Genomic DNA, 26520 nt, shown 5'->3' with positions numbered 1-26520 from the left:
TAGCATCGCAAAGGCCTTTAAATGATACTGACCAAATATGATGATGATCGGATTAAATCTCTAGGAGGAGTTCGTTAAAGTACGACGCTTGGAAATGTCAAAAAATGACAGAGAAAATTCAAAATGGCTGACTTCCTGTGGGGTTTAGAGCTTAGCTCCAAGAGACTTTTTTGTAGGTCTTGGAGTAATAGATGATCCTACCAAATTTCGTATCTGTAAGTTTTTCGTAGTGGGGGGGCTGTTCTCTTGAAATTTTGCAGGTGGCGCTATCGAGCCATTTTTACACGCCCACTTCTGATGCCTATACTACATGTAAATTTTCGCCACTTCTGACGCGTGTGCAAATTTTCATGAGTTTTCGGGTATGTTTAGGCCCTCAAAAATGCGATCCATTTCGGAGAAGAAGAAGAAGAAGAAGAATAATAATAATAAACGGAGCAAAAACAATAGGGTCCTCACACCCTGGTGTGCTCGGGCCCTAATAAACGGAGCAAAAACAATAGGGTCCTCACACCCTGGTGTGCTCGGGCCCTAATAATAATAAACGGAGCAAAAACAATAGGGTCCTCACACTTGTGTGCTCGGGCCCTAATAATAATAAACGGAGCAAAAACAATAGGGTCCTCACACCCTGGTATGAACCAGGGGGATTGAAATTTCAGTGGGTAGATATAGGCGGATATTCAAAGGAACTTTGAAGTGCCACACCTCCTTTGTGCAGCAGATGGCGCTATGATTGTGATTGATTGTTGTAACATTGATGTGTTGAGGCCAGGACCCTTGTCAAACGTATGATGTCTGTGACAGGTCGAACATTGCATGCCTGAGTTACAACAGCTTTCTAATGGCGAAACATCACTTTTTGCGAGGCCGCCACGGACACGCCCTTCAACGAAAAGTCAAGATCTTCGCAATTTATCATCGCAAAGGGCTTAAGATCAGTCTCACCTGATATGATAATGATTTTATTAAATCTCTGAGAACAGTGAATCACAGCGTAAAACAAGGCATTTCCTGCTACCTCTAGGTGGCGCTAGGACTGAAGCTGAATATTGGCATTAAAATGTGTTCAGGCCAAGACTCTTATCAAACGTGTTAAGTGTGGGGCAGATTGGACATTGTATGCCTGAGTTAGAGCCACTTCCTGTTTCATGGCGAAAATGCTGAACTTTGTCATGCCGCCACAGACACACGCTCCAACGAAAATTCAAAAGCTCCGCAATTTAACATCGCAAAGGCCTTTAGATGAGATTGACCAAATATGATGACGATCTGATAAAATCTGTAGGAGGAGTTCGTTAAAGTACGAAGCCTGGAAATGACAAAATTTGCACAGAAATCACAGCGAAAAATCAAAATGGCCGACTTCCTGTGGGGTTTAGAGCTTCGCTCCAAGAGACTTTTTTGTAGGTCTTGGGGTGATATATGACCCTACCAAATTTCGTATCTGTAGGTTTTTCTTAGTGGCAGGGCTGTTCTCTTGAAATTTTGCAGGTGGTGCTATTGAGCCATTTCTACACGCCCACTTATGGCGCCTATGCCACATGTAAATTTTTGCCACCTTTGACATGTGTGCAACGTTTCATGACTTTTTGAGCTCGTTTAGGCTGTCAAAAATGCGATTCATTTAACAATATTTTGCGAGGCCGCCACAGACACGCCCTTTAACGAAAAGTCAAGGTCTTCGCTATTTATCATCACACAAGGTCTTGAGATTAGACTGATGAAATATGATGTTGATATAATCAAATCTCCAAGAGCAGTAAGTCACAGCATAAAAGATGGTATTTCCTTCTGCCTCTAGGTGGCGCTATGACTGTTACTGAATTATGCCATGTTGATGTGTTCAGGCCGGGACCTTTATCAAACGTGTGAAGTTGGGGGCAGATCGGACCATGTATGTCTGAATTACAACAGCTTTCTGTTTCATGGCGAAACATCACACTTTGGCAGGCCGCCACGGACACGCCCTTCAACGAAAAGTCAAGATCTTTACATTTTATCACCGCAAAGGGCTTAACATCAGTCAGACCAAATATGATGATGATTTGATTAAATCTCTAAGAGCAGTAAATCACAGCGTAAAACATGGTATTTCCTCCTACCTCTAGGTGGCGCTATGAGTGAAGCTGAATATTGGCATTGAAATGTGTTCAGGCCAAGACCCTTATCAAACGTATGAAGTGTGGGGCAGATTGGACATTGTATGCCTGAGTTAGAGCCACTTCCTGCTTCATGGCGAAAATGCCGAAATTTGTCAGGCCGCCACGGACACACCCTCCAACGAAAAGTCAAGATCTCCGCAATTCAACATCGCAATGGCCTTAAGATAAGACTGACCAAATATGATGATGATCGGATTATAACTGTAGGAGGAGTTTGTTAAAGTATGAAGCCTGGAAATTACCAAATTTGCACAAAAATCAAGGCAAAAATCCAAAATGGCCGACTTCCTGTGGGGTTTAGAGCTTCGTTCCAAGAGACTTTTTTGTAGGTCTTGGGGTGATAGATGATCCTACCAAATTTCGGATCTGTACGTTTTTCGTAGTGGGGGGGCTGTTCTCTTGAAATTTTGCAGGTGGCGCTATAGAGCCATTTCTACACGCCCACTTCTGGCGCCTATGCCACATGTAAATTTTCACCACTTCTGACATGTGTGCAAAATTTCATGAGTTTTCGAGCATGTTTCGCCCCTCCAAAATGCGATTCACTTTGGAGAAGAAGAAGAATAAATAATAATAATAATAAACGGAGCAAAAACAATAGGGTCCTCACACCCCGGTGTGCTCGGGCCCTAATTAAAACTGCAAGCAGTGATGGAAGGGCCCTCGCACGCATGTGCACCGCCACTCTATGGCCTTAGTAAAGCAATGAACCAGGGGGATTGAAATTTCAGTGGGTAAATATAGGCGGATATTCAAAGGAACTTTGAAGTGCCACACCTCCTTTGTGCAGCAGGTGGCGCTATGATTGTATTTGATTGTTGTAACATTGATGTGTTGAGGCCAGGACCCTTGTCAAACGTATGATGTCTGTGACAGGTCAGACATTGCATGCCTGAGTTACAACAGCTTTCTCATGGCGAAACATCACTCTGCGAGGCCGCCACGGACACGCCCTTCAACGAAAAGTCAAGATCTTCGCAATTTATCATCGCAAAGGGCTTAAGATCAGTCTCACCTGATATGATAATGATTTGATTAAATCTCTGAGAACAGTGAATCACAGCGTAAAACAAGGCATTTCCTGCTACCTCTAGGTGGCGCTAGGACTGAAGCTGAATATTGGCATTGAAATGTGTTCAGGCCAAGACTCTTATCAAACATGTGAAGTGTGGGGCAGATTGGACATTGTATGCCTTAGTTATAACATCTTCCTGTTTCATGGCGAAAACGCTGAACTTTGTCAGGCCGCCACGGACACACCTTCCAACGAAAAGTCAAAAGCTCCGCAATTTAACATCGCAAAGGTCTTTAGATGAGATTGACCAAATATGATGACGATCTGACAAAATCTCTAGGAGGAGTTCGTTAAAGTACGAAGCCTGGAAATTACAAAATTTGCACAGAAATCACAGCAAAAATTCAAAATGGCCGACTTCCTGTGGGGTTTAGAGCTTCGCTCCAAGAGACTTTTTTGTAGGTCTTGGGGTGATATATGACCCTACCAAATTTTGTATCTGTAGGATTTTCGTAGCGGCGGGGCTGTTCTCTTGAAATTTTGCAGGTGGCGCTATCGAGCCATTTCTGCACACCCACTTCTGGCGCCTATGCCACATGTAAATTTTTGCCACTTCTGACGTGTGTGCAACGATTTATGACTTTTTGAGCTTGTTTAGCCTGTCAAAATGCGATTCAGATAGCGATACTTTGCCAGGCCGCCACGGACACGCCCTTTAATGAAAAGTCAAGGTCGTTGCTTTTTATCATCACACAAGGTCTTGAGATTACACTGGTGAAATATGATGTTGATATGGTTAAATACCTAAGAGCAGTAAGTCACAGCGTCAAACATGGTATTTCCTGCTGCCTCTAGGTGGCGCTATGAGTGTTACTGAATTATGCCATGTTGATGTGTTCAGGCCTGGACCCTTATCAAACGTGTGAAGTCAGGGGCAGATCGGACAACGTATGCCTGAATTACATCAGCTTCCTGTTTCATGGCGAAACATTACACTTTGCCAGACCGCCACGGACACGCCCTCCAATGAAAAGTCAAAAGCTCCGCAATTTAGCATCGCAAAGGCCTTTAGATGATACTGACCAAATATGATGATGATCGGATTAAATCTCTAGGAGGAGTTCGTTAAAGTACGACGCTTGGAAATGTCAAAAAATGACAGAGAAAATTCAAAATGGCTGACTTCCTGTGGGGTTTAGAGCTTAGCTCCAAGAGACTTTTTTGTAGGTCTTGGAGTAATAGATGATCCTACCAAATTTCGTATCTGTAAGTTTTTCGTAGTTGGGGGGCTGTTCTCTTGAAATTTTGCAGGTGGCGCTATCGAGCCATTTTTACACGCCCACTTCTGACGCATATACTACATGTAAATTTTCGCCACTTCTGACGCGTGTGCAAATTTTCATGAGTTTTCGGGTATGTTTAGGCATTCAAAAATGTGATCCATTTCGGAGAAGAAGAAGAAGAAGAAGAAGAAGAAGAAGAAGAATAAACGGAGCAAAAACAATAGGGTCCTCACACCCTGGTGTGCTCGGGCCCTAATTAAAACTGCAAGCAGTGATGGAAGGGCCCTCGCACTCATGTGCACCGCCACTCTATGGCCTTAGTAAAGCAATAAACCAGGGGGATTGAAATTTCCGTGGATAAATATAGGTGGATATTCAAAGGAACTTTGAAGTGCCACTACTTCTTTATGCAGCAGGTGGCGCTATGATTGTAATTGATTGTTGTAACATTGATGTGTTGAGGCCAGGACCCTTGTCAAATGTATGATGTCTGTGACAGGTCGGACATTGCATGTCTGAGTTACAACAGCTTTCTCATGGCGAAAAATCAAACTTTGATAGGCCACAACGGACACGCCCCTTTAACGAAATGTCAAGATCTTCACAATTTATCATTGTGAAGTCCCTAAGTTCAGACTGACCAAATATGATGATGATCTGAATACATTTCAATGAGCAGTAAATCACAGTGTAAAACATGTCATTTCCTGCTTCCAGCAGGTGGCGCTATAACTTTTACTGAATATTGCCATGTTGATGTGTTCAGGACAGGACAATTATCAAACTTGTGAAGCGTGGGTCAGATTGGACATTTTAAACCTGAGTTAGAACAACTTCCTGTTTCATTGAGAAACAGAAATTTGGCAAGCCGCCACATACACACCCTCCATTGAAATGTCAAGATCTCCGCAATTTAGCATTGCAAAGCCCTTTAGATGACACTCACCAAATATGATGATTATCTGATTAAATTTATAGGAGGAGTTCGTTAAAATACGAAGGCCAGAAATGGCAAAATTTGCACTCAAATTACAGAGAAAATTCAAAATGGCTGACTTCCTGTGGGGTTTAGAGCTTTGCTCCAAGAGACTTTTTTGTAGGTCTTGGGGTGATACATGATCCTACCGCATTTCGTATCTGTGCGATTAACGTAGCGAGGGGGGGGGCTGCTCTATTGAATTTTTGTAGGTGGCGCTATAGAGCCATTTTAACACCCCAAGTTCTGAAGCCTATATCACATGAAAATATTCGCCACTTTTGACACGTGTGCAAGGTTTCATGACTTTTTGAGCTCGTTTAGGCTGTCAAAAATGGGATTCATTTAGCGATATTTTGCGAGGCCGCGACGGACACGCCCTTTAACGAAAAGTCAAGGTCGTTGCTATTTATCATCACACAAGGTCTTGAGATTAGACTGATGAAATATGATGTTGATATAATCAAATCTCCAAGAGCAGTAAGTCACAGCATAAAAGGTGGTATTTCCTGCTGCCTCTAGGTGGCGCTATGACTGATACTGAATTATGCCATGTTGATGTGTTCAGGCCGGGACCCTTATGAAACGTGTGAAGTTGGGGGCAGATCGGACTATGTATGTCTGAATTACAACAGCTTCCTGTTTCATGGTGAAACATCACACTTTGCCAGGCCGCCACGGACACGCCCTTCAACAAAAAGTCAAGATCTTTGCAATTTATCATCGCAAAGGGCTTAACATCAGTCAGACCGAATATGATGATGATTTGATCAAATCTCTAAGAGCAGTAAATCACAGCGTAAAACATGGTATTTCCTCCTACCTCTAGGTGGCGCTATGAGTGAAGTTGAATATTGGCATTGAAATGTGTTCAGGCCAAGACTCTTATCAAACATGTGAAGCGTGGGGCAGATTGGACATTGTATGCCTGAGTTAGAGCCACTTCCTGTTTCATGGCGAAAATGCAGAAATTTGTCAGGCCGCCACGGACACACCCTCCAACGAAAAGTCAAGATCTCCGCAATTTAACATCGCAAAGGCCTTTACAAGAGATTGACCAAATATGACGATGATCGGATTAAATCTGTAGGAGGAGTTCGTTAAAGTATGAAGCCTGGAAATGACCAAATTTGCACAAAAATCAAGGCAAAAAATCAAAATGGCGGACTTCCTGTTGGGTTTACAGCTTCGCTCCAAGAGACTTTTTTGTAGGTCTTGGGGTGATAGATGATCCTACCAAATTTCGTATCTGTACGTTTTTCGTAGCGGGGGGGCTGTTCTCTTGAAATTTTGCAGGTGGCGCTATCGAGCCATTTTTACACGCCCACTTCTGGCGCCTATACCACATGTAAATTTTCGCCACTTCTGACATGTGTGCAAAATTTCATGAGTTTTCGAGCATGTTTCGCCCCTCAAAAATGCGATTCACTTTGGAGAAGAAGAAGAATAAATAATAATTAAAACTGCAAGCAGTGATGGAAGGGCCCTCGCACTCATGTGCACCGCCACTCTATGGCCTTAGTAAAGCAATAAACCAGGGGGATTGATATTTCCGTGGATAAATATAGGTGGATATTCAAAGGAACTTTGAAGTGCCACTACTTCTTTATGCAGCAGGTGGCGCTATGATTGTAATTGATTGTTGTAACATTGATGTGTTGAGGCCAGGACCCTTGTCAAATGTATGATGTCTGTGACAGGTCGGACATTGCATGTCTGAGTTACAACAGCTTTCTCATGGCGAAAAATCAAACTTTGATAGGCCACAACGGACACGCCCCTTTAACGAAATGTCAAGATCTTCACAATTTATCATTGTGAAGTCCCTAAGTTCAGACTGACCAAATATGATGATGATCTGAATACATTTCAATGAGCAGTAAATCACAGTGTAAAACATGTCATTTCCTGCTTCCAGCAGGTGGCGCTATAACTTTTACTGAATATTGCCATGTTGATGTGTTCAGGACAGGACAATTATCAAACTTGTGAAGCGTGGGTCAGATTGGACATTTTAAACCTGAGTTAGAACAACTTCCTGTTTCATTGAGAAACAGAAATTTGGCAAGCCGCCACATACACACCCTCCATTGAAATGTCAAGATCTCCGCAATTTAGCATTGCAAAGCCCTTTAGATGACACTCACCAAATATGATGATTATCTGATTAAATTTATAGGAGGAGTTTGTTAAAATACGAAGGCCAGAAATGGCAAAATTTGCACTCAAATTACAGAGAAAATTCAAAATGGCTGACTTCCTGTGGGGTTTAGAGCTTTGCTCCAAGAGACTTTTTTGTAGGTCTTGGGGTGATACATGATCCTACCGCATTTCGTATCTGTGCGATTAACGTAGCGAGGGGGGTTGCTGCTCTATTGAATTTTTGTAGGTGGCGCTATAGAGCCATTTTAACACCCCAAGTTCTGAAGCCTATATCACATGAAAATATTCGCCACTTTTGACACGTGTGCAAGGTTTCATGACTTTTTGAGCTCGTTTAGGCTGTCAAAAATGGGATTCATTTAGCGATATTTTGCGAGGCCGCGACGGACACGCCCTTTAACGAAAAGTCAAGGTCGTTGCTATTTATCATCACACAAGGTCTTGAGATTAGACTGATGAAATATGATGTTGATATGGTTAAATCTCTAAGAGCAGTAAGTCACAGCATAAAAGGTGGTATTTCCTGCTGCCTCTAGGTGGTGCTATGACTGATACTGAATTATGCCATGTTGATGTGTTCAGGCCGGGACCCTTATGAAACGTGTGAAGTTGGGGGCAGATCGGACTATGTATGTCTGAATTACAACAGCTTCCTGTTTCATGGTGAAACATCACACTTTGCCAGGCCGCCACGGACACACCCTTCAACAAAAAGTCAAGATCTTCGCAATTTATCATCGCAAAGGGCTTAACATCAGTCAGACCGAATATGATGATGATTTGATTAAATCTCTAAGAGCAGTAAATCACAGCGTAAAACATGGTATTTCCTCCTACCTCTAGGTGGCGCTATGAGTGAAGTTGAATATTGGCATTGAAATGTGTTCAGGCCAAGACTCTTATCAAACATGTGAAGCGTGGGGCAGATTGGACATTGTATGCCTGAGTTAGAGCCACTTCCTGTTTCATGGCGAAAATGCAGAAATTTGTCAGGCCGCCACGGACACACCCTCCAACGAAAAGTCAAGATCTCCGCAATTTAACATCGCAAAGGCCTTTACAAGAGATTGACCAAATATGACGATGATCGGATTAAATCTGTAGTAGGAGTTTGTTAAAGTATGAAGCCTGGAAATGACCAAATTTGCACAAAAATCAAGGCAAAAAATCAAAATGGCGGACTTCCTGTTGGGTTTAGAGCTTCGCTCCAAGAGACTTTTTTGTAGGTCTTGGGGTGATAGATGATCCTACCAAATTTCGTATCTGTACGTTTTTCGTAGCGGGGGGGCTGTTCTCTTGAAATTTTGCAGGTGGCGCTATCGAGCCATTTTTACACGCCCACTTCTGGCGCCTATACCACATGTAAATTTTCGCCACTTCTGACATGTGTGCAAAATTTCATGAGTTTTCGAGCATGTTTCGCCCCTCAAAAATGCGATTCACTTTGGAGAAGAAGAAGAATAAATAATAATAATAATAATAATAATAATAAACCGAGCAAAAACAATAGGGTCCTCGCACCCCGGTGTGCTCGGGCCCTAATTAAAACTGCAAGCAGTGATGGAAGGGCCCTCGCACGCATGTGCACCGCCACTCTATGGCCTTAGTAAAGCAATGAACCAGGGGGATTGAAATTTCAGTGGGTAAATATAGGCGGATATTCAAAGGAACTTTGAAGTGCCACACCTCCTTTGTCCAGCAGGTGGCGCTATGATTGTAATTGATTGTTGTAACATTGATGTGTTGAGGCCAGGACCCTTGTCAAACGTATGATGTCTGTGACAGGTCGGACATTGCATGCCTGAGTTACAACAGCTTTCTCATGGCGAAACATCACTCTTTGCGAGGCCGCCACGGACACGCCCTTCAACGAAAAGTCAAGATCTTCGCAATTTATCAACGCAAAGGGCTTAAGATCAGTCTCACCTGATATGATAATGATTTGATTAAATCTCTGAGAACAGTGAATCACAGCGTAAAACAAGGCATTTCCTGCTACCTCTAGGTGGCGCTAGGACTGAAGCTGAATATTGGCATTGAAATGTGTTCAGGCCAAGACTCTTATCAAACGTGTGAAGTGTGGGGTAGATTGGACATTGTATGCCTTAGTTATAACAACTTCCGGTTTCATGGCGAAAACGCTGAACTTTGTCAGGCCGCCACGGACACACCTTCCTACGAAAAGTCAAAAGCTCCGCAATTTAACATCGCAAAGGCCTTTAGATGAGATTGACCAAATATGATGACGATCTGACAAAATCTCTAGGAGGAGTTCGTTAAAGTACGAAGCCTGGAAATGACAAAATTTGCACAGAAATCACAGCAAAAATTCAAAATGGCTGACTTCCTGTGAGGTTTAGAGCTTCGCTCCAAGAGACTTTTTTGTAGGTCTTGGGGTGATATATGACCCTACCAAATTTAGTTTCTGTAGGATTTTTGTAGCGGCGGGGCTGTTCTCTTGAAATTTTGCAGGTGGCGCTATCGAGCCATTTCTGCACGCCCACTTCTGGCGCCTATGCCACATGTAAATTTTTGCCACTTCTGACGTGTGTGCAACGTTTTATGACTTTTTGAGCTTGTTTAGCCTGTCAAAATGCGATTCATTTAGCGATACTTTGCCAGGCCGCCACGGACACGCCCTTTAATGAAAAGTCAAGGTCGTTGCTTTTTATCATCACACAAGGTCTTGAGATTACACTGGTGAAATATGATGTTGATATGGTTAAATACCTAAGAGCAGTAAGTCACAGCGTCAAACATGGTATTTCCTGCTGCCTCTAGGTGGCGCTATGAGTGTTACTGAATTATGCCATGTTGATGTGTTCAGGCCTGGACCCTTATCAAACGTGTGAAGTCAGGGGCGGATCGGACAATGTATGCCTGAATTACATCAGCTTCCTGTTTCATGGCGAAACATTACACTTTGCCAGGCCGCCACGGACACGCCCTCCAATGAAAAGTCAAAAGCTCCGCAATTTAGCATCGCAAAGGCCTTTAGATGATACTGACCAAATATGATGATGATCGGATTAAATCTCTAGGAGGAGTTCGTTAAAGTACGACGCTTGGAAATGTCAAAAAATGACAGAGAAAATTCAAAATGGCTGACTTCCTGTGGGGTTTAGAGCTTAGCTCCGAGAGACTTTTTTGTAGGTCTTGGAGTAATAGATGACCCTTCCAAATTTCGTGTCTGTACGTTTTTTGTAGTAGGGGGGCTGTTCTCTTGAAATTTGCAGGTGGCGCTATTGAGCCATTTCTACACGCCCACTTCTGACGCCTCTACTACATGTAAATTTTCGCCACTTCTGACGCGTGTGCAAATTTTCATGAGTTTTCGGGTATGTTTAGGCCCTCAAAAATGATGTCTGTGACAGGTCGGACATTGCATGTCTCAGTTACAACAGCTTTCTCATGGCGAAAAATCAAACTTTGATAGGCCACAACGGACACGCCCCTTTAACGAAATGTCAAGATCTTCACAATTTATCATTGTGAAGTCCCTAAGTTCAGACTGACCAAATATGATGATGATCTGAATACATTTCAATGAGCAGTAAATCACAGTGTAAAACATGTCATGTCCTGCTTCCAGCAGGTGGCGCTATAACTTTTACTGAATATTGCCATGTTGATGTGTTCAGGACAGGACAATTATCAAACTTGTGAAGCGTGGGTCAGATTGGACATTTTAAACCTGAGTTAGAACAACTTCCTGTTTCATTGAGAAACAGAAATTTGGCAAGCCGCAACATACACAGCCTCCATTGAAATGTCAAGATCTCCGCAATTTAGCATTGCAAAGCCCTTTAGATGACACTCACCAAATATGATGATTATCTGATTAAATTTATAGGAGGAGTTTGTTGAAATACGAAGGCCAGAAATGGCAAAATTTGCACTCAAATTACAGAGAAAATTCAAAATGGCTGACTTCCTGTGGGGTTTAGAGCTTTGCTCCAAGAGACTTTTTTGTAGGTCTTGGGGTGATACATGATCCTACCGCATTTCGTATCTGTGCGATTAACGTAGCGGGGGGGGGCTGCTCTATTGAATTTTTGTAGGTGGCGCTATAGAGCCATTTTAACACCCCAAGTTCTGAAGCCTATATCACATGAAAATATTCGCCACTTTTGACATGTGTGCAAGGTTTCATGACTTTTTGAGCTCGTTTAGGCTGTCAAAAATGGGATTCATTTAGCGATATTTTGCGAGGCCGCGACGGACACGCCCTTTAACGAAAAGTCAAGGTCGTTGCTATTTATCATCACACAAGGTCTTGAGATTAGACTGATGAAATATGATGTTGATATAATCAAATCTCCAAGAGCAGTAAGTCACAGCATAAAAGGTGGTATTTCCTGCTGCCTCTAGGTGGCGCTATGACTGATACTGAATTATGCCATGTTGATGTGTTCAGGCCGGGACCCTTATGAAACGTGTGAAGTTGGGGGCAGATCGGACTATGTATGTCTGAATTACAACAGCTTCCTGTTTCATGGTGAAACATCACTCTTTGCGAGGCCGCCACGGACACGCCCTTCAACGAAAAGTCAAGATCTTCGCAATTTATCATCGCAAAGGGCTTAAGATCAGTCTCACCTGATATGATAATGATTTGATTAAATCTCTGAGAACAGTGAATCACAGCGTAAAACAAGGCATTTCCTGCTACCTCTAGGTGGCGCTAAGACTGAAGCTGAATATTGGCATTGAAATGTGTTCAGGCCAAGACTCTTATCAAACATGTGAAGCGTGGGGCAGATTGGCCATTGTATGCCTTAGTTATAACAACTTCCTGTTTCATGGCAAAAACGCTGAACTTTGTCAGGCCGCCACGGACACACCTTCCAACGAAAAGTCAAAAGCTCCGCAATTTAACATCGCAAAGGCCTTTAGATGAGATTGACCAGATATGATGACGATCTGACAAAATCTCTAGGAGGAGTTCGTTAAAGTACGAAGCCTGGAAATGACAAAATTTGCACAGAAATCACAGCAAAAATTCAAAATGGCTGACTTCCTGTGAGGTTTAGAGCTTCACTCCAAGAGACTTTTTTGTAGGTCTTGGGGTGATATATGACCCTACCAAATTTCGTATCTGTAGGATTTTCGTAGCGGCGGGGCTGTTCTCTTGAAATTTTGCAGGTGGCGCTATCGAGCCATTTTTACACGCCCACTTCTGACGCCTATACTACATGTAAATTTTCGCCACTTCGGACGCGTGTGCAAATTTTCATGAGTTTTCGAGTATGTTTAGCCCCTCAAAAATGCGATCCATTTCGGAGAAGAAGAATAAGAATAATAATAATAATAATAAACGGAGCAAAAACAATAGGGTCCTCACACCCTGGTGTGCTCGGGCCCTAATAATAATAATAATAATAATAATAATAAACCGAGCAAAAACAATAGGGTCCTCGCACCCCGGTGTGCTCGGGCCCTAATTAAAACTGCAAGCAGTGATGGAAGGGCCCTCGCACGCATGTGCACCGCCACTCTATGGCCTTAGTAAAGCAATGAACCAGGGGGTTTAAAATGCAGTGGGTAAATATAGGCGGATATTCAAAGGAACTTTGAAGTGCCACACCTCCTTTGTGCAGCAGGTGGCGCTATGATTGTATTTGATTGTTGTAACATTGATGTGTTGAGGCCAGGACCCTTGTCAAACGTATGATGTCTGTGACAGGTCGGACATTGCATGCCTGAGTTACAACAGCTTTCTCATGGAGAAACATCACTCTTTGCGAGGCCGCCACGGACACGCCCTTCAACGAAAAGTCAAGATCTTCGCAATTTATCATCGCAAAGGGCTTAAGATCAGTCTCACCTGATATGATAATGATTTGATTAAATCTCTGAGAACAGTGAATCACAGCGTAAAACAAGGCATTTCCTGCTACCTCTAGGTGGCGCTAGGACTGAAGCTGAATATTGGCATTGAAATGTGTTCAGGCCAAGACTCTTATCAAACATGTGAAGTGTGGGGCAGATTGGACATTGTATGCCTTAGTTATAACAACTTCCTGTTTCATGGCGAAAACGCTGAAATTTGTCAGGCCGCCACGGACACACCTTCCAATGAAAAGTCAAACGCTCCGCAATTTAACATTGCAAAGCCCTTTAGATGAGATTGACCAAATATGATGACGATCTGACAAAATCTCTAGGAGGAGTTCGTTAAAGTACGAAGCCTGGAAATGACAAAATTTGCACAGAAATCACAGCAAAAATTCAAAATGGCTGACTTCCTGTGAGGTTTAGAGCTTCACTCCAAGAGACTTTTTTGTAGGTCTTGGGGTGATATATGACCCTACCAAATTTCGTTTCTGTAGGATTTTCGTAGCGGCGGGGCTGTTCTCTTGAAATTTTGCAGGTGGCGCTATCGAGCCATTTCTGCACGCCCACTTCTGGCGCCTATGCCACATGTAAACTTTGCCACTTCTGACGTGTGTGCAACGTTTTATGACTTTTTGAGGTTGTTTAGCCTGTCAAAATGCGATTCAATTAGCGATACTTTGCCAGGCCGCCACGGACACGCCCTTTAATGAAAAGTCAAGGTCGTTGCTTTTTATCATCACACAAGGTCTGGAGATTACACTGGTGAAATATGATGTTGATATGGTTAAATACCTAGGAGCAGTAAGTCACAGCGTCAAACATGGTATTTCCTGCTGCCTCTAGGTGGCGCTATGAGTGTTACTGAATTATGCCATGTTGATGTGTTCAGGCCTGGACCCTTATCAAACGTGTGAAGTCAGGGGCAGATCGGACAATGTATGCCTGAATTACATCAGCTTCCTGTTTCATGGCGAAACATTACACTTTGCCAGGCCGCCACGGACACGCCCTCCAATGAAAAGTCAAAAGCTCCACAATTTAGCATCGCAAAGGCCTTTAGATGATACTGACCAAATATGATGATGATCGGATTAAATCTCTAGGAGGAGTTCGTTAAAGTACGACGCTTGGAAATGTCAAAAAATGACAGAGAAAATTCAAAATGGCTGACTTCCTGTGGGGTTTAGAGCTTAGCTCCAAGAGACTTTTTTGTAGGTCTTGGAGTAATAGATGATCCTACCAAATTTCGTATCTGTAAGTTTTTCGTAGTGGGGGGGCTGTTCTCTTGAAATTTTGCAGGTGGCGCTATCGAGCCATTTTTACACGCCCACTTCTGACGCCTATACTACATGTAAATTTTCGCCACTTCTGACGCGTGTGCAAATTTTCATGAGTTTTCGGGTATGTTTAGGCCCTCAAAAATGCGATCCATTTCGGAGAAGAAGAAGAAGAAGAAGAAGAAGAAGAAGAAGAAGAAGAATAAACGGAGCAAAAACAATAGGGTCCTCACACCCTGGTGTGCTCGGGCCCTAATAATAATAATAATAATAATAAACCGAGCAAAAACAATAGGGTCCTCGCACCCCGGTGTGCTCGGGCCCTAATAATAAACGGAGCAAAAACAATAGGGTCCTCACACCCCGGTGTGCTCGGGCCCTAATATTCCATCAAGTCCGGTTACATTATAGGTGTACGCAGGCTTTCAATTTCCGTTGGTGATGTGATTGTGCGAGCTAAAGTCCGCAAGCGTTGCTAAACCTCTTAATTTTGGATGGTTATTCTTTGACAAAAAATCCTTGTTGTAAAATGTTGTTAAAATAGTTTGTTATACATAATTTTAATACATTTCTTTTAATTCAACATAAATTGTATAGCTCAAGATTAAAACACTGCTCTGCATAATGTGAAGACAGTTTATATGATGATGATGATAATAATAATTTGATAATAATAATATTAATAATTATACTTTTTTACCTTGTTTTTGCCTTGTTGACAAAAAATAAACATTAATCAAATTATGTCATTCCCATCAACAATGCCTCATTGAAGACACTGTGTCCTTTACTACGCTCTAGTGGCCACTTTGTGTAGCGTACTACAGAGTAATTCATGACTCTTATAATGCACCAGAATACAAGAATTCCCATCTGAATTTAAAAGAATTTCCTGAGGCAGGACTTGGGACCTCACTTCACTCTTTTGCATAGAGCCCCCAAATATCTTGAAACGGCCCTGCATATGTTTATAAATATGGTACTGAGTAAAGTATTAAATAACATTTTTAAATATACCCTGTTTATGAAGAGTATATATAACAACATTGTTGTTTTTTCTGAATTGGTACTTGTCTTGCAAAATTACCTAGCGTTTCCTTCTTATTTTGTTATTAGATTTTCCATCGTGTGTTCTCACTTTTTTAAGATTTGTAATTTGTTTTGCTAGTTATTGTTTTGCACTTCCAGGCCACCAAATTACCCCCAATGATTTCTTTTTATCTTTTGTAATGTATAATTTTTTGTTTCAAATATTGTAGTGCTGCACGATTAACCGCATGAAATTTCATGCACAATTGTGCATCTCATCAGTAAAGTTCCGTGATTAGTAGTAAATTGATATATGCTGCCTTCAGAAAGAGTGGCATTTACTACACATAGCTGTAGTTCACTGACAAGCTAGGCAATATCACGTTCATTATCACAGGTGATTAGTCCACAAATATGAGCGCGATGTTGCCTAGCTTGTCAGTAAACCATGGATCTGTGTAGTAAGTTACTACTTATCATGGAACGTCTCAGTTACGGATGTAACCCTCATTCCCTGAAGGTAGGGAACAGAGAAGTCACTTTGATGACCAACGAATTGGGAGCTCGCTAGAGAGACCAATCTGCTTCGAGTGTAACTAAAAAGAGCCAATGAACATTGGCATGCAGTATTTGCATATGTCGGCCACCCCGCCGGGAGAATATAAATACAGCCAGCAGCTATACTGCATTTAATTTTTCGCTGAGGAATCGAGCATAAGAACCCCGGCCGTCTCAGCAATGGTACAGTAACCGTGGTGAGGGGAAGTGACATCCTGGACTCTTGTTATAGTGTCGCCAGGACAGGGCCTTACACAGAGGAGGCCAAGTGACACTTACATAACACTGGGAAGCGTACTCATTCTGGCGAGTAAGGGAACACTGCGGAAGCGTCGGCCTCCTAAGGAGGTCCTACAGTGGAAAAGACAATATGGAATAACCGTCAAGGGTTTTACTGCATATCAAAGTCTCTGGGGTGGCTTTAAGAGACTACACCACACAGGGATGTCAGAGAGGCTCTGCCAGGGAAACCGTGGGCTCAGGCTATATTGCAGAATATACACACATGAAATCCAGAGCGTCGCTACATATGGACGCCAAATGCAGCGCCTGCAGGTTTACAACCTGATCCTTAAAAGGAGTGGTAGGAACCTTGGGCACGTAGCTGGGCCAAGGTCTCAAAATCACATAGAAGTCAGCAGGCCCAAACTTGAGGCACAAATTGTTGACCCAAAAAGCATGCAGGTCCCCTAATCTCTTTATTGAAGCCAGTGCAGCCAGAAGCAAAGTTTTCATTGACAGAAACTTGAGCTGCACTGACTTAAGCACCAGGGACAGGTCCGAAGAGGGTATAGATGGAGGACGGGGTGCATTTATTCTCCTCGCCCCCCTAAGGAACCTGACGACCAGGTTGTGCATACCTACCGACCTACCTGCTATGGGATCGTGGTGGGCGGAGATTGCAGCAACATACACCTTAAGAGTGGAGGGGGACAGCCAACGCTCCAACCCATGCGGCAAGAGCACGACACTGACCGAGCATTTCCGGGGGTCTTCTCCACGGGGAGGACACCAGTCGACAAACAGGTTCCACTTCAAAGCATAAGCATGTCTTGTAGACGGCGCTCGTGCTGAAGTGATGGTGTGCACTACCTGCTGGGGTAGCCCACTCAGAACCTCCATGTCCCATCCAGGGACCATACATGGAGTAACCAGAGATCCGGGACGTGGGTGCCATAAGATGCCCCGTCTCTGAGAGAGGAGGTCCCTCCTTAAAGGGAAGCGCCAGGGTGGGTTTTTTTGCGAGGAGAACTAGTTCCGGGAACCAGGTTCAGTTGGGCCAGTAGGGTGCAACTAGCAACACCTGCTCCTCGTCCTCCCTGACTTTGCACAATGTTTGTGTGAGAAGGCTCTCTGGGGGAAATGCATATTTGTGTATGCCCTGCAGCCAGCTGTGTGCCAGTGCGTCCATGCCATGAGGGGTCTTTGGAGACTCAAACAGGTTTACCTGTGCAGCTCCGAACTAACTCCAAATCAGCTGGACCGTCTCGGGGTGGAGTCACCGTGTCGGACATGTGATTCTGTGTGCCCGGGATGTGAATGGCTAAAAAGCGACCTCAAATCCTTCTGACTCCACAGAAGGAGATGGCAGGCAAGTTGTGACATGTGCTGGGAGCGTAGACCACCTTGCCAGTTGATGTACGTTATGGTCGCAGTGCTGTCTGTGCGGACTAGCACGTCTTTGCCCCATAACCGCCACTTTAGGAGGTTCGGTGCAAGACGTACTGCCAACATCTCAAGGCAATTGATGTGCCAGTGCAGCTGGGCGCAGCCTGTAGTTGAAACATCTGTGAATACAACGGTATGCCTGGGCACCTGTTCCAAGGTCACACCAACCCGAATAAACGAGGGGTCTGTCCACGGAGTATGAAGGTAACCCACCTCCTTTCTTGGGTACAATGAAGTAAGTCTGTAGGACCGCAATCTCTGCCCGCAAAACGTGAGCATCTGCATGTTTCACTGCAGTGAACTGGATGCCCCTGAACCTGGGCGGGGCCAGGTGAACTGTATTGCATAGCTGAGTCTGACAATGCAAAGGAGCCAGCGGAACGTGCTTGGGAAGGTTAACCATGCCCCCAGATACTGAACCAGCTGGACCAACGGCACCACAGACATACCTGCAGTGGGGCAGCTCAACAGAGTACAGGAACTCAAGTCGGGGCTCTCCGTTGAGTCCCAGAGGCGGGGTGTGAGTGTGTGTGTTTTGGCACTGACCTGACTCCATATTTGGACAAATGGATCGTGAAGATACCCTGTCCAGTCCTTCAAACGTCCAGTTGTCTCCACTGGCAACAGAGGTGGATGAAGATGATACAGGTCTGTACTATCCATCATTCTCCGAGCCCTCTTCAGACCTAGAGATGGAGGAAACTGATTTTTTTTATTTCGGTGCCTCCAGCTAAAGAGCCAGCAGTGGAACAGAAATGAACAAAAAAACAGGATTTTCCACTCCCAAGAGCAGTCTCCACCATTTCTAGGTCGCCCGTCTCAGGGCCGCTTCCCCTTGCGTTTGCTGCCAGGTTTCACGGGGGGCTGGATGTGCTGGGCGGCCCTCCCACACCCGGCTCCACGACGCTGCTTGGATGGTGGTTGCTGCTGTACGGGAGCAGGGGTGGATGAAGGAGAACGCCCTCGGCGATGAGCCGGCTGAGGCGCTGCGACCCGTGGACAATTCAATTCAATATTATTTATATAGCGCTTTTCACAATAGTTAATTGTTTCAAAGCAGCTTTACATTAATAGAAGCAGTAAAAAGCACAGAAAAATGACAGATAGCACAACATAATACACGATAGCATAAGGAGTTAAATTTGCTGCAGCTATGATTCAACATTATAAGCGAGCATATTACTAATGTAACGTATAGAAGAGGATGCTAAATTAAGCCCAAGAAGGCTGCCTCCCCGGGTTAAAAAAAAACCCTAGGAGAAAAAAACCCTAGGCTTTTTAACCAGGGAAATAAAAAAGTCCTAGGAGGAAAATACCCTTGGGATATATATATATATATATTAAGCGGAGATTAAGATAATTGGGCTTATGTGGTCTTACATCTTAGGGCGAGTAAGTACCCTTGCAGAAGTGTTTTGAACTACCTCATCAAGCTTGTTTACCTGATTTGCATGGCATCCCCCGAGTAGCGAGTTACAATAGTCTAATCTAGAGGTCATAAAAGCATGGATAAGATTCTCTGCGTCAGATGTAGACAGTATATGGTGTATTTTTTAGATATTTCTAAGATGGAAGAATGCTGTGCGGCAGACGTTGGTGATATGACTATCGAAGGATAAGTAGCTGTCGAACATCACACTTAAGTTCCTAACTGTGAAAGATGGCACCACAGTGCAGCCATCTATGTGCAACTTGTAATCTGACATATTATGTTTGTAGCGATTCGGTTCAATAATAAGTATCTCAGTCTTATTGGAGTTTAGCATAAGAAAGTTATGTGCCATCCACTCCCTAATATCACTAATGCAGTCTGTTAGTTTAGCAAACTGCTGGGTTTCGCTAGGATGTGAGGAGATGTAAAGCGCTGTCTCTGTGCTATGGTAGGGCCTGAATCCTGATTGGAACTTTTCATATGTACTATTATTTGTCAAGAATGTGCGTAACTGGCTTGCCACTACTTTTTCTAATATTTTCGAAAGAAAAGGGAGATTTGAGACTGGTCTAAAGTTATTAAGCTCTCCCTGATCAAGCTGTGGTTTTTTAATCAGCGGTTTAATAACTGCTAGTTTGAAAGCTGTTGGAACGTATCCTATTTCTAGCGATGAGTTAAAAATATTTAGGACCGGGGTTGACACTACAGGAAATAACTCTTTAAGTAGTTTTGTGGGAACGGGATCTAATATACAGGACGATGATTTGGATGATGTGACTAGTTTAGAGAGCTCATCTATTGAAGTAGGTTTAAATGAATCAAGATGTTCGTATGGTAATCTAGTGTTAAATGAACGAATGGGTAGAGTGGTGGCTGCTTGGGTAGCTACGATGTTTTCCCTAATAGCCATAATTTTGTTGGATAAGAAGTTCATGAAATCGGTGCTGAGGGCACCACTTTGACATCCAGCCGTGAGGTGACACTAATCTACTGTGCGTTTCATCTCCCCGGTAGGGACGTGGAGGGGACCAGAGCATATTACATTGTCTGACATTGTTTTTGCAATTTCACACATCTCTTTAATAGAATCTTTGGTGATCTCCGACTGGTGGAGCCTGGTGTCATTCGTGCCAGCGTGAATAACAATCTTAGAAAACTTGCGCTTAGCATTAGCCAGCACTTTAAGTTTGGATCTAATGTCAGACGTTCTGGCTCCCAGTATACAGTTGACTATGGTGGTTGTTGCCTCAATGTTAGTGTTCCTGAGTATAGAATCTCCAATGACCAGGGCACTTTTAACAGACGTTTCAGCTGGTGTGCTGCTTAGGGGATCGAATCTATTAGAAATTATCGTAGGGGTCTTAGATGGACGCCGTATATAACTATGTCGCATTACAGTCACCCAGTTAGCCCGTCGACTTGACTCTGATGTCGGAACTGAGCCACTATGCGTGCTCGATACAGTATTTGTAATATTAACATTTGCATCTGATGTCGGAACCGAACCATTAGTATTTCGTTTAACACTATGCTCGCTCTATACAGTATTTGTAATATTGACATAGCGGTCTTACTATCCTCAACTAGGGTTTGTATGAGCGATTCTAGTTCATCAACCTTCTCAGTCAGCCTTACTACGTCAGTACACTTAGTGCATGGAAACCCCTCTATGCTAACGGCAGAAGCTAAACTATACATGTGGCAAGTAGTACATGTTACAGTAACAAGCAGAGTCATACCGCTTTCATGCTGGGCGATGGCGTCTCCATTCACCCGAACGCGGTCCGTGAAGCTGCATCGCGTGGGGTGCTCACTTGTTGCACGCCTCGATCGCTTGTGGACGTCTGGAGCCATGGTGAATTGGGCGCTGTACCTCGCGTTGGATCTGCGAAAACCGGGTATCAACTCCTCCACAGCTTCCTGATCAGGTGAGGACAGGTCTCAAAAGCACACATCAGATGAATCCGCCATTAGATCGGCAAATGCTAGCTTCAAGCCAGCACTGTTTGTTGATGCTAGCGGGCTATATGCTAACACTGGGTGTGTATTCGTGATAAATTGTTTCAGGGGGTAGTACTGCTCAATAATCGTCACGGTAAAGCATTCTTAAGATAAACTAATAAGTTATATTATATAAATAGGACCAAGATAGTAAGAAAATAGGATTTAGTTGATGAACTCGATGGAGCTCCGATGTACGATGCACGCAGCCTAGCGTCTCTCTCTCATGGGGTGCAGAGGCTTTCTGCCGGGGCAGGATGTGATTGATGGTCTCAGTCTGCTTTTGGGTGGCCGAAAACTGCTGAGCGAATCACTTGACCACTTCACCGAAGGGGTCGGCCTGGGATATGGGGGCATTCAGGAAGCCAACAGAAAAGCTCTCTCCAAAAACTGTCAGCAGTAGCAGAACACAACTGCTTGGCTCCGATGCGAAAAGTTAAATTCTGCCAGCTGTATTTAATGCTGCATGCAAATGTTCATTGGTTCTTTCTAGTTACACTCAAAGCAGATTGGTCTCTCTAGTGAGCTCCCAATTCGTTGGTCATCAAAGTGACGTCGTAGTGACCTACTGAAAGGGAACCGGATTTACCGACGAAGATGCGCATGACAATTTCATGCAATTAATCGTGCAGCCCTAAAATATAGGGGCAGTTTCCCAGACAGGGTTTAGATTAAGCTCAAACATGCACTTCAGTCTGGTACTAGTCTTAACCCTCTGGGGTCCGACAATTTTAGGACACTGGCAGAGGTTCTGACATGCTCTTACATTTGGTCTTTTTTCAGTTGCTTTAAAACATAATAATAGCAAGTGTCTCATAACACTGCGTTCAGCACAAACTGGGCTACAATATAATATGAGCTAGATGTATGTACATCTTTGTATTTTTTGAGAGAAAAATGTTTATGTGTGGTTTTAAAAAAAGCAAAATTTTTAAGTCACTGATATAAGTCTACAAAACCCATACTAAACATGTTCTAACAAGAGATTAGAATCTAGTAGTCTAGAGTTTTTTCTTTAAAATGATGTGAAAATCATTCTGCCTACTCACTCACATAAAACAATATTTTGATTTAGAAATTGTAAAACACTTCTGTTTAGAGGGGCTGTATGAGAGAAGGATTGATTGACAGCTGAGCAAACAAAGACTTGCATAATGAGCTGCATAATGAGCCTTTAGGCAGGAATGTGGGAGGGAACTACAGTAAAGAATGTGAGGACAAATGTAAACATGTTTGTTTGAGGTTTATAAGAAGTTAACAATATAATCAAAATAGAAATGAAGGTCAGTGGGAACTTTTCAGTTTATTTGGACCCTATTCAAAAACTTAACTTGTATAAGAAACTGATACACAACAGAGCTGTAAACTTCATGTGGCTCATGTTATCATATAACTTTATGTCCAAAAAGTGTGAATATGTTTTTCCACTTCATAGTTTTTTACTGATGAGAGGGATGCAGACTCAGAACATCTCAGATAAACATCTGCAGTGATTAGTTTTATAAAAAGCTGTTTGAGATGCCCATCGACTGATCGTCTAGTTTCTGTTTTTAAAGCGTTTCTGTAATTGCGTATGACTTTAAAAACACATTGCATATGTCGACCATGTGCGCGAGTACTCGCGTCTCTGCGTAAACAACGCGGCGCTCATAAAAAACGGTGTCGCTTGTAAAGCGCAATGTATGGAATTGCGTTGCATGTAAACAATATATGGAATCACATTACAGCACACACTTAAAAGATCCTGCAGTGCAGCCTTACTGAAAGTTTCCATCAAGTATACGAATGTGAATTACTGTGTTTATCCCTGTACGGCATGTAACAGTTATCTGGCATTATCCGTCCTCGTTTGTAAACAATGCAAAAGTTTTTCAATCCGCAGCGTGCAGTCTGCTGGGGTCGCTTATGTAGGCTGAACTGCACAAGCCATAAGCATATTACATGATAGCAAATATAAATGAAGACAAATGACTTACAGTTTCTTCAGGAATATATCCTCCTCCATTGCGTCTTCCATTGTTCTTCTTCTTAGGTAACGTTAAAAATAAACGCTTCTCTTCCTCAATGTCCAGACATAAATGAAGATATTCCTCACGTGTGTGTATAAAGTTTAGAATACAAACATGCGGGAAAGTCTTTAAATCTGATACAACTTTACACTTTGTTTGTTATGGTTTAAACTGCTCATCTGTTCATTACCACGTGAACAGCTGGAACCGCCTGTGGGCGTGACCGCATTAGAGATAATGAGCTCAACCAGGAAAAACGGTACTCTTTTTACTTCAATGCAGATTATATAAACAGGAAATATTTGTTTTCGATTATAATTAGTTTGTTTAAAATTAGACATTTATTTGTGTGACGAGTATGCATGGAGTTTCAATTGATTTTTGTAACGTGTTTTGAGAGACAGCTGGCGGAGACAGAAATGTCTGAATGCGCACCCTGTTTATTTTCTTTATTTGACAAAAACACAAAGATCTGTTGTTATTGTGAATGTAAACATATTAAAGAAGACCCTTCACAGTTTTAAATGATGTCAAACACGTAAGTGTATGATTATTAATAATCGAGTATTTTAAGTTGTAAGATAAGGAGAAAACACGTCAAAACGCGGCGCCAGGGGGTTAAGCTCTGTCCAGGAATCCGCACCATAGTGAATAATGTTATGTTATCTTGGATTCCACAGATATGTGTATCACAGCTCTCAATGGATGGTGGCTGGAAACACGGATCATTCTCTTATCTCCCCCTGTTTGTACATACACCCCGATTCACCATGTTCAGGAGAGAAGTGGATGCGTCAGGTTATCTGCTTTGATCATGTTAAGCTCACCAACAATGAAACAGATGACAAAGGCTATGTGGGTTTCTTCTCCATATATCACTATAAAAATTCAATGGTTTAGTCAACATTCATTTAATAGTATAAATAAAATGTGTCTAATGTGATTTTCAAATTCAGATTGTCTTGCAGTCCATGCATAAGTACAAGCCACGCATTCACCTTATTCTGCACAGTCCTCGTGTTGATCTGTCACAGAGGCATCCATTGCTGCCAGTGGATGGCGTGCACACTTTCTCTTTTCCTGAGACACAATTTACCACTGTTACAGCCTATCAGAACCAACAGGTAACAGATAATCATAAAACAGTTTTCTTTATTTAAAACTTAAAAAACAAGATCTGAATGTGAACATGTTCAGCATCAGGTGGTTGATGCTTTTATTTTCTCGTTTTATTTCCTTTGGCAAACAGTGGGGACCAAAACTTGGAATTTTTCTTTAAAAAAATTCTACCATATGAACAAGTCAAGTCACCTTTCCCAGACAGGGCTCAGACTAAAATGCATGTTTGAGCTGCCTTAATTTAAAAACACATTGCACTGACGTATCTAAAATATATAAAGTGCCATGGTTTTGTCTCAAGATACACAACAATAATATTTTTGCAAGGTATGTTTGTAAAAACTACTTAATTGTCCTAATATAACTAAACCCTAGTACTGGATTAATCTAAACCTTGTCTGGGAAACTGACCCATGGAGTTTTATTCAAAACTGATTGTTTTAATGAAGTACATTAATTATGAAAGTCCCTTTAAAGGAATCACACAAGTTATAGCTTTGGTTACAACTGTATATGGACACTTTATGCACTCAATGGTCACAGCTTTAAGTGGTTTGTGACCAATGTAAGCCAATTAGTGATGCTAAGCATTAGATTTTTTTTATACCATCAGATGACCTTGTTTCCATTAAAACGTTAAGATGTTCCGTAAAGTATTCTTGTTGTTATTAATGGCAATTAATTTCATTAATTGAGTTTTGTGCAAGCCAGTTACATTGAATGTTTTGCTTATAAACCGTTTTTTTTTTTTTTACTTTTGTACTGAATTTAAGATAACAAAATTGAAGATTGAAAGAAATCCATTTGCAAAGGGCTTCAGGGACTCAGGACGAAACAGGTAGTGGAAGTTATTAACCGTAAACCATTAATATTAAACATATATGCAAAGGTTTTTTTTACATCGAGACTATTTCATTATTGTGTTACTTATTTCTGAATTGATTTTATGACTTGTGATAACTTGTGTGTACATATTTGCGACTGTAAACTTTACTCTCTCATTCTTTATTTCAATGCTTTATTTTAGGGCCATGTTGGATGGGGTTGTGAGTTTATACCCATGTGAAGGTATTCATACCCAAGGTTCCTTGAACCTTGATTTCCAATCCTTTTATATCAAAAGCCATAAGTCACTTTTGTTTAATTGATACTGCAAGTATTATCTGAAAGTTTAAACTCATTACCAAGCGTTTGAATCAAGGGAGACATCTCACATTGTGTTTGCCTTACTGCAGGCAGAGTTTCTGAATCTTCATCAAGTTTCTGTATCACCTCATTGCTGAAAACCCTCTTGCCCAACTCCTGTTCAACTGCACCCCATCCCATCCCATTCTCAGCTCCACAATACTGCATGACCTTTCCTTCAAGCAACGTTGTCACATATAGTCCTTTGATGTCTACGCTCCAAGTAAAGCCTGGATACAGCTGTAAGAATCACTGCCTCCAGAATTCTACCACCACAGGCCTTACTCTGTTTCCTGTCCCGAAGATTCAGACCAGTTGTGACTATGGAGACCATCCAGGTCAAAATAACAATATTTCATCAGCCTTTATTTCTCCTAATCTGTACAGCTACGGTTTACCCATGAGTCACCATTTCTCCACTACTCATCAATTACACCTGGGTGATGGTAAAAGTGCACCAAATGCTTATGAATGGCATTAATAGTTGACTCTGACTGCAATTAATAGGGTGAGAGCTGTCACTGACTTCCTGTTTATTGCGTATCTAAGCCATGCCTTCACCATGTTCAGATTGCCTTTCTCACTGTTCACTATTCACCTTTCACGTTATGACCATAAGTCCTTTTTATTGTTGTTTTGGGTTACCCCTTTGTCTTGTTTGCTTGGTTGGACTGATGTTGTTGATGTCTCCCTGCTAATGGTAAGTAGGAGTAAGTGACAATTTAGGGTGCAAACCTCCATTTAACAGAATGAAAATTAAGCTCTTTCTTGCTTTGCATGCAACACAAAAGAAAATGGTTTT

The 26520-nt window shown here is 42.5% G+C and overlaps 1 protein-coding gene across 1 annotated transcript in view; it reads left to right on the top strand.

Moving 5' to 3' along the window:
• Positions 1–26199, top strand: part of tbx22 (T-box transcription factor 22) — a 200424-nt gene extending 174225 nt beyond the window's left edge. The window contains exons 4-8 of the mRNA XM_065274872.2: positions 24095–24269; positions 24371–24538; positions 25307–25371; positions 25561–25601; positions 25769–26199. Of these exons, the coding sequence (XP_065130944.1) occupies positions 24095–24269; positions 24371–24538; positions 25307–25371; positions 25561–25601; positions 25769–26199 (880 nt within the window). The remainder of the gene's footprint in view (positions 1–24094; positions 24270–24370; positions 24539–25306; positions 25372–25560; positions 25602–25768) is intronic.
• The last annotated feature ends 321 nt before the right edge of the window (positions 26200–26520 follow it).

Source organism: Paramisgurnus dabryanus, chromosome 16, assembly GCF_030506205.2.
Source record: "Paramisgurnus dabryanus chromosome 16, PD_genome_1.1, whole genome shotgun sequence".
NCBI lineage: Eukaryota > Metazoa > Chordata > Actinopteri > Cypriniformes > Cobitidae > Paramisgurnus > Paramisgurnus dabryanus.
This window is presented reverse-complemented; position numbering and strand designations above follow the sequence as displayed.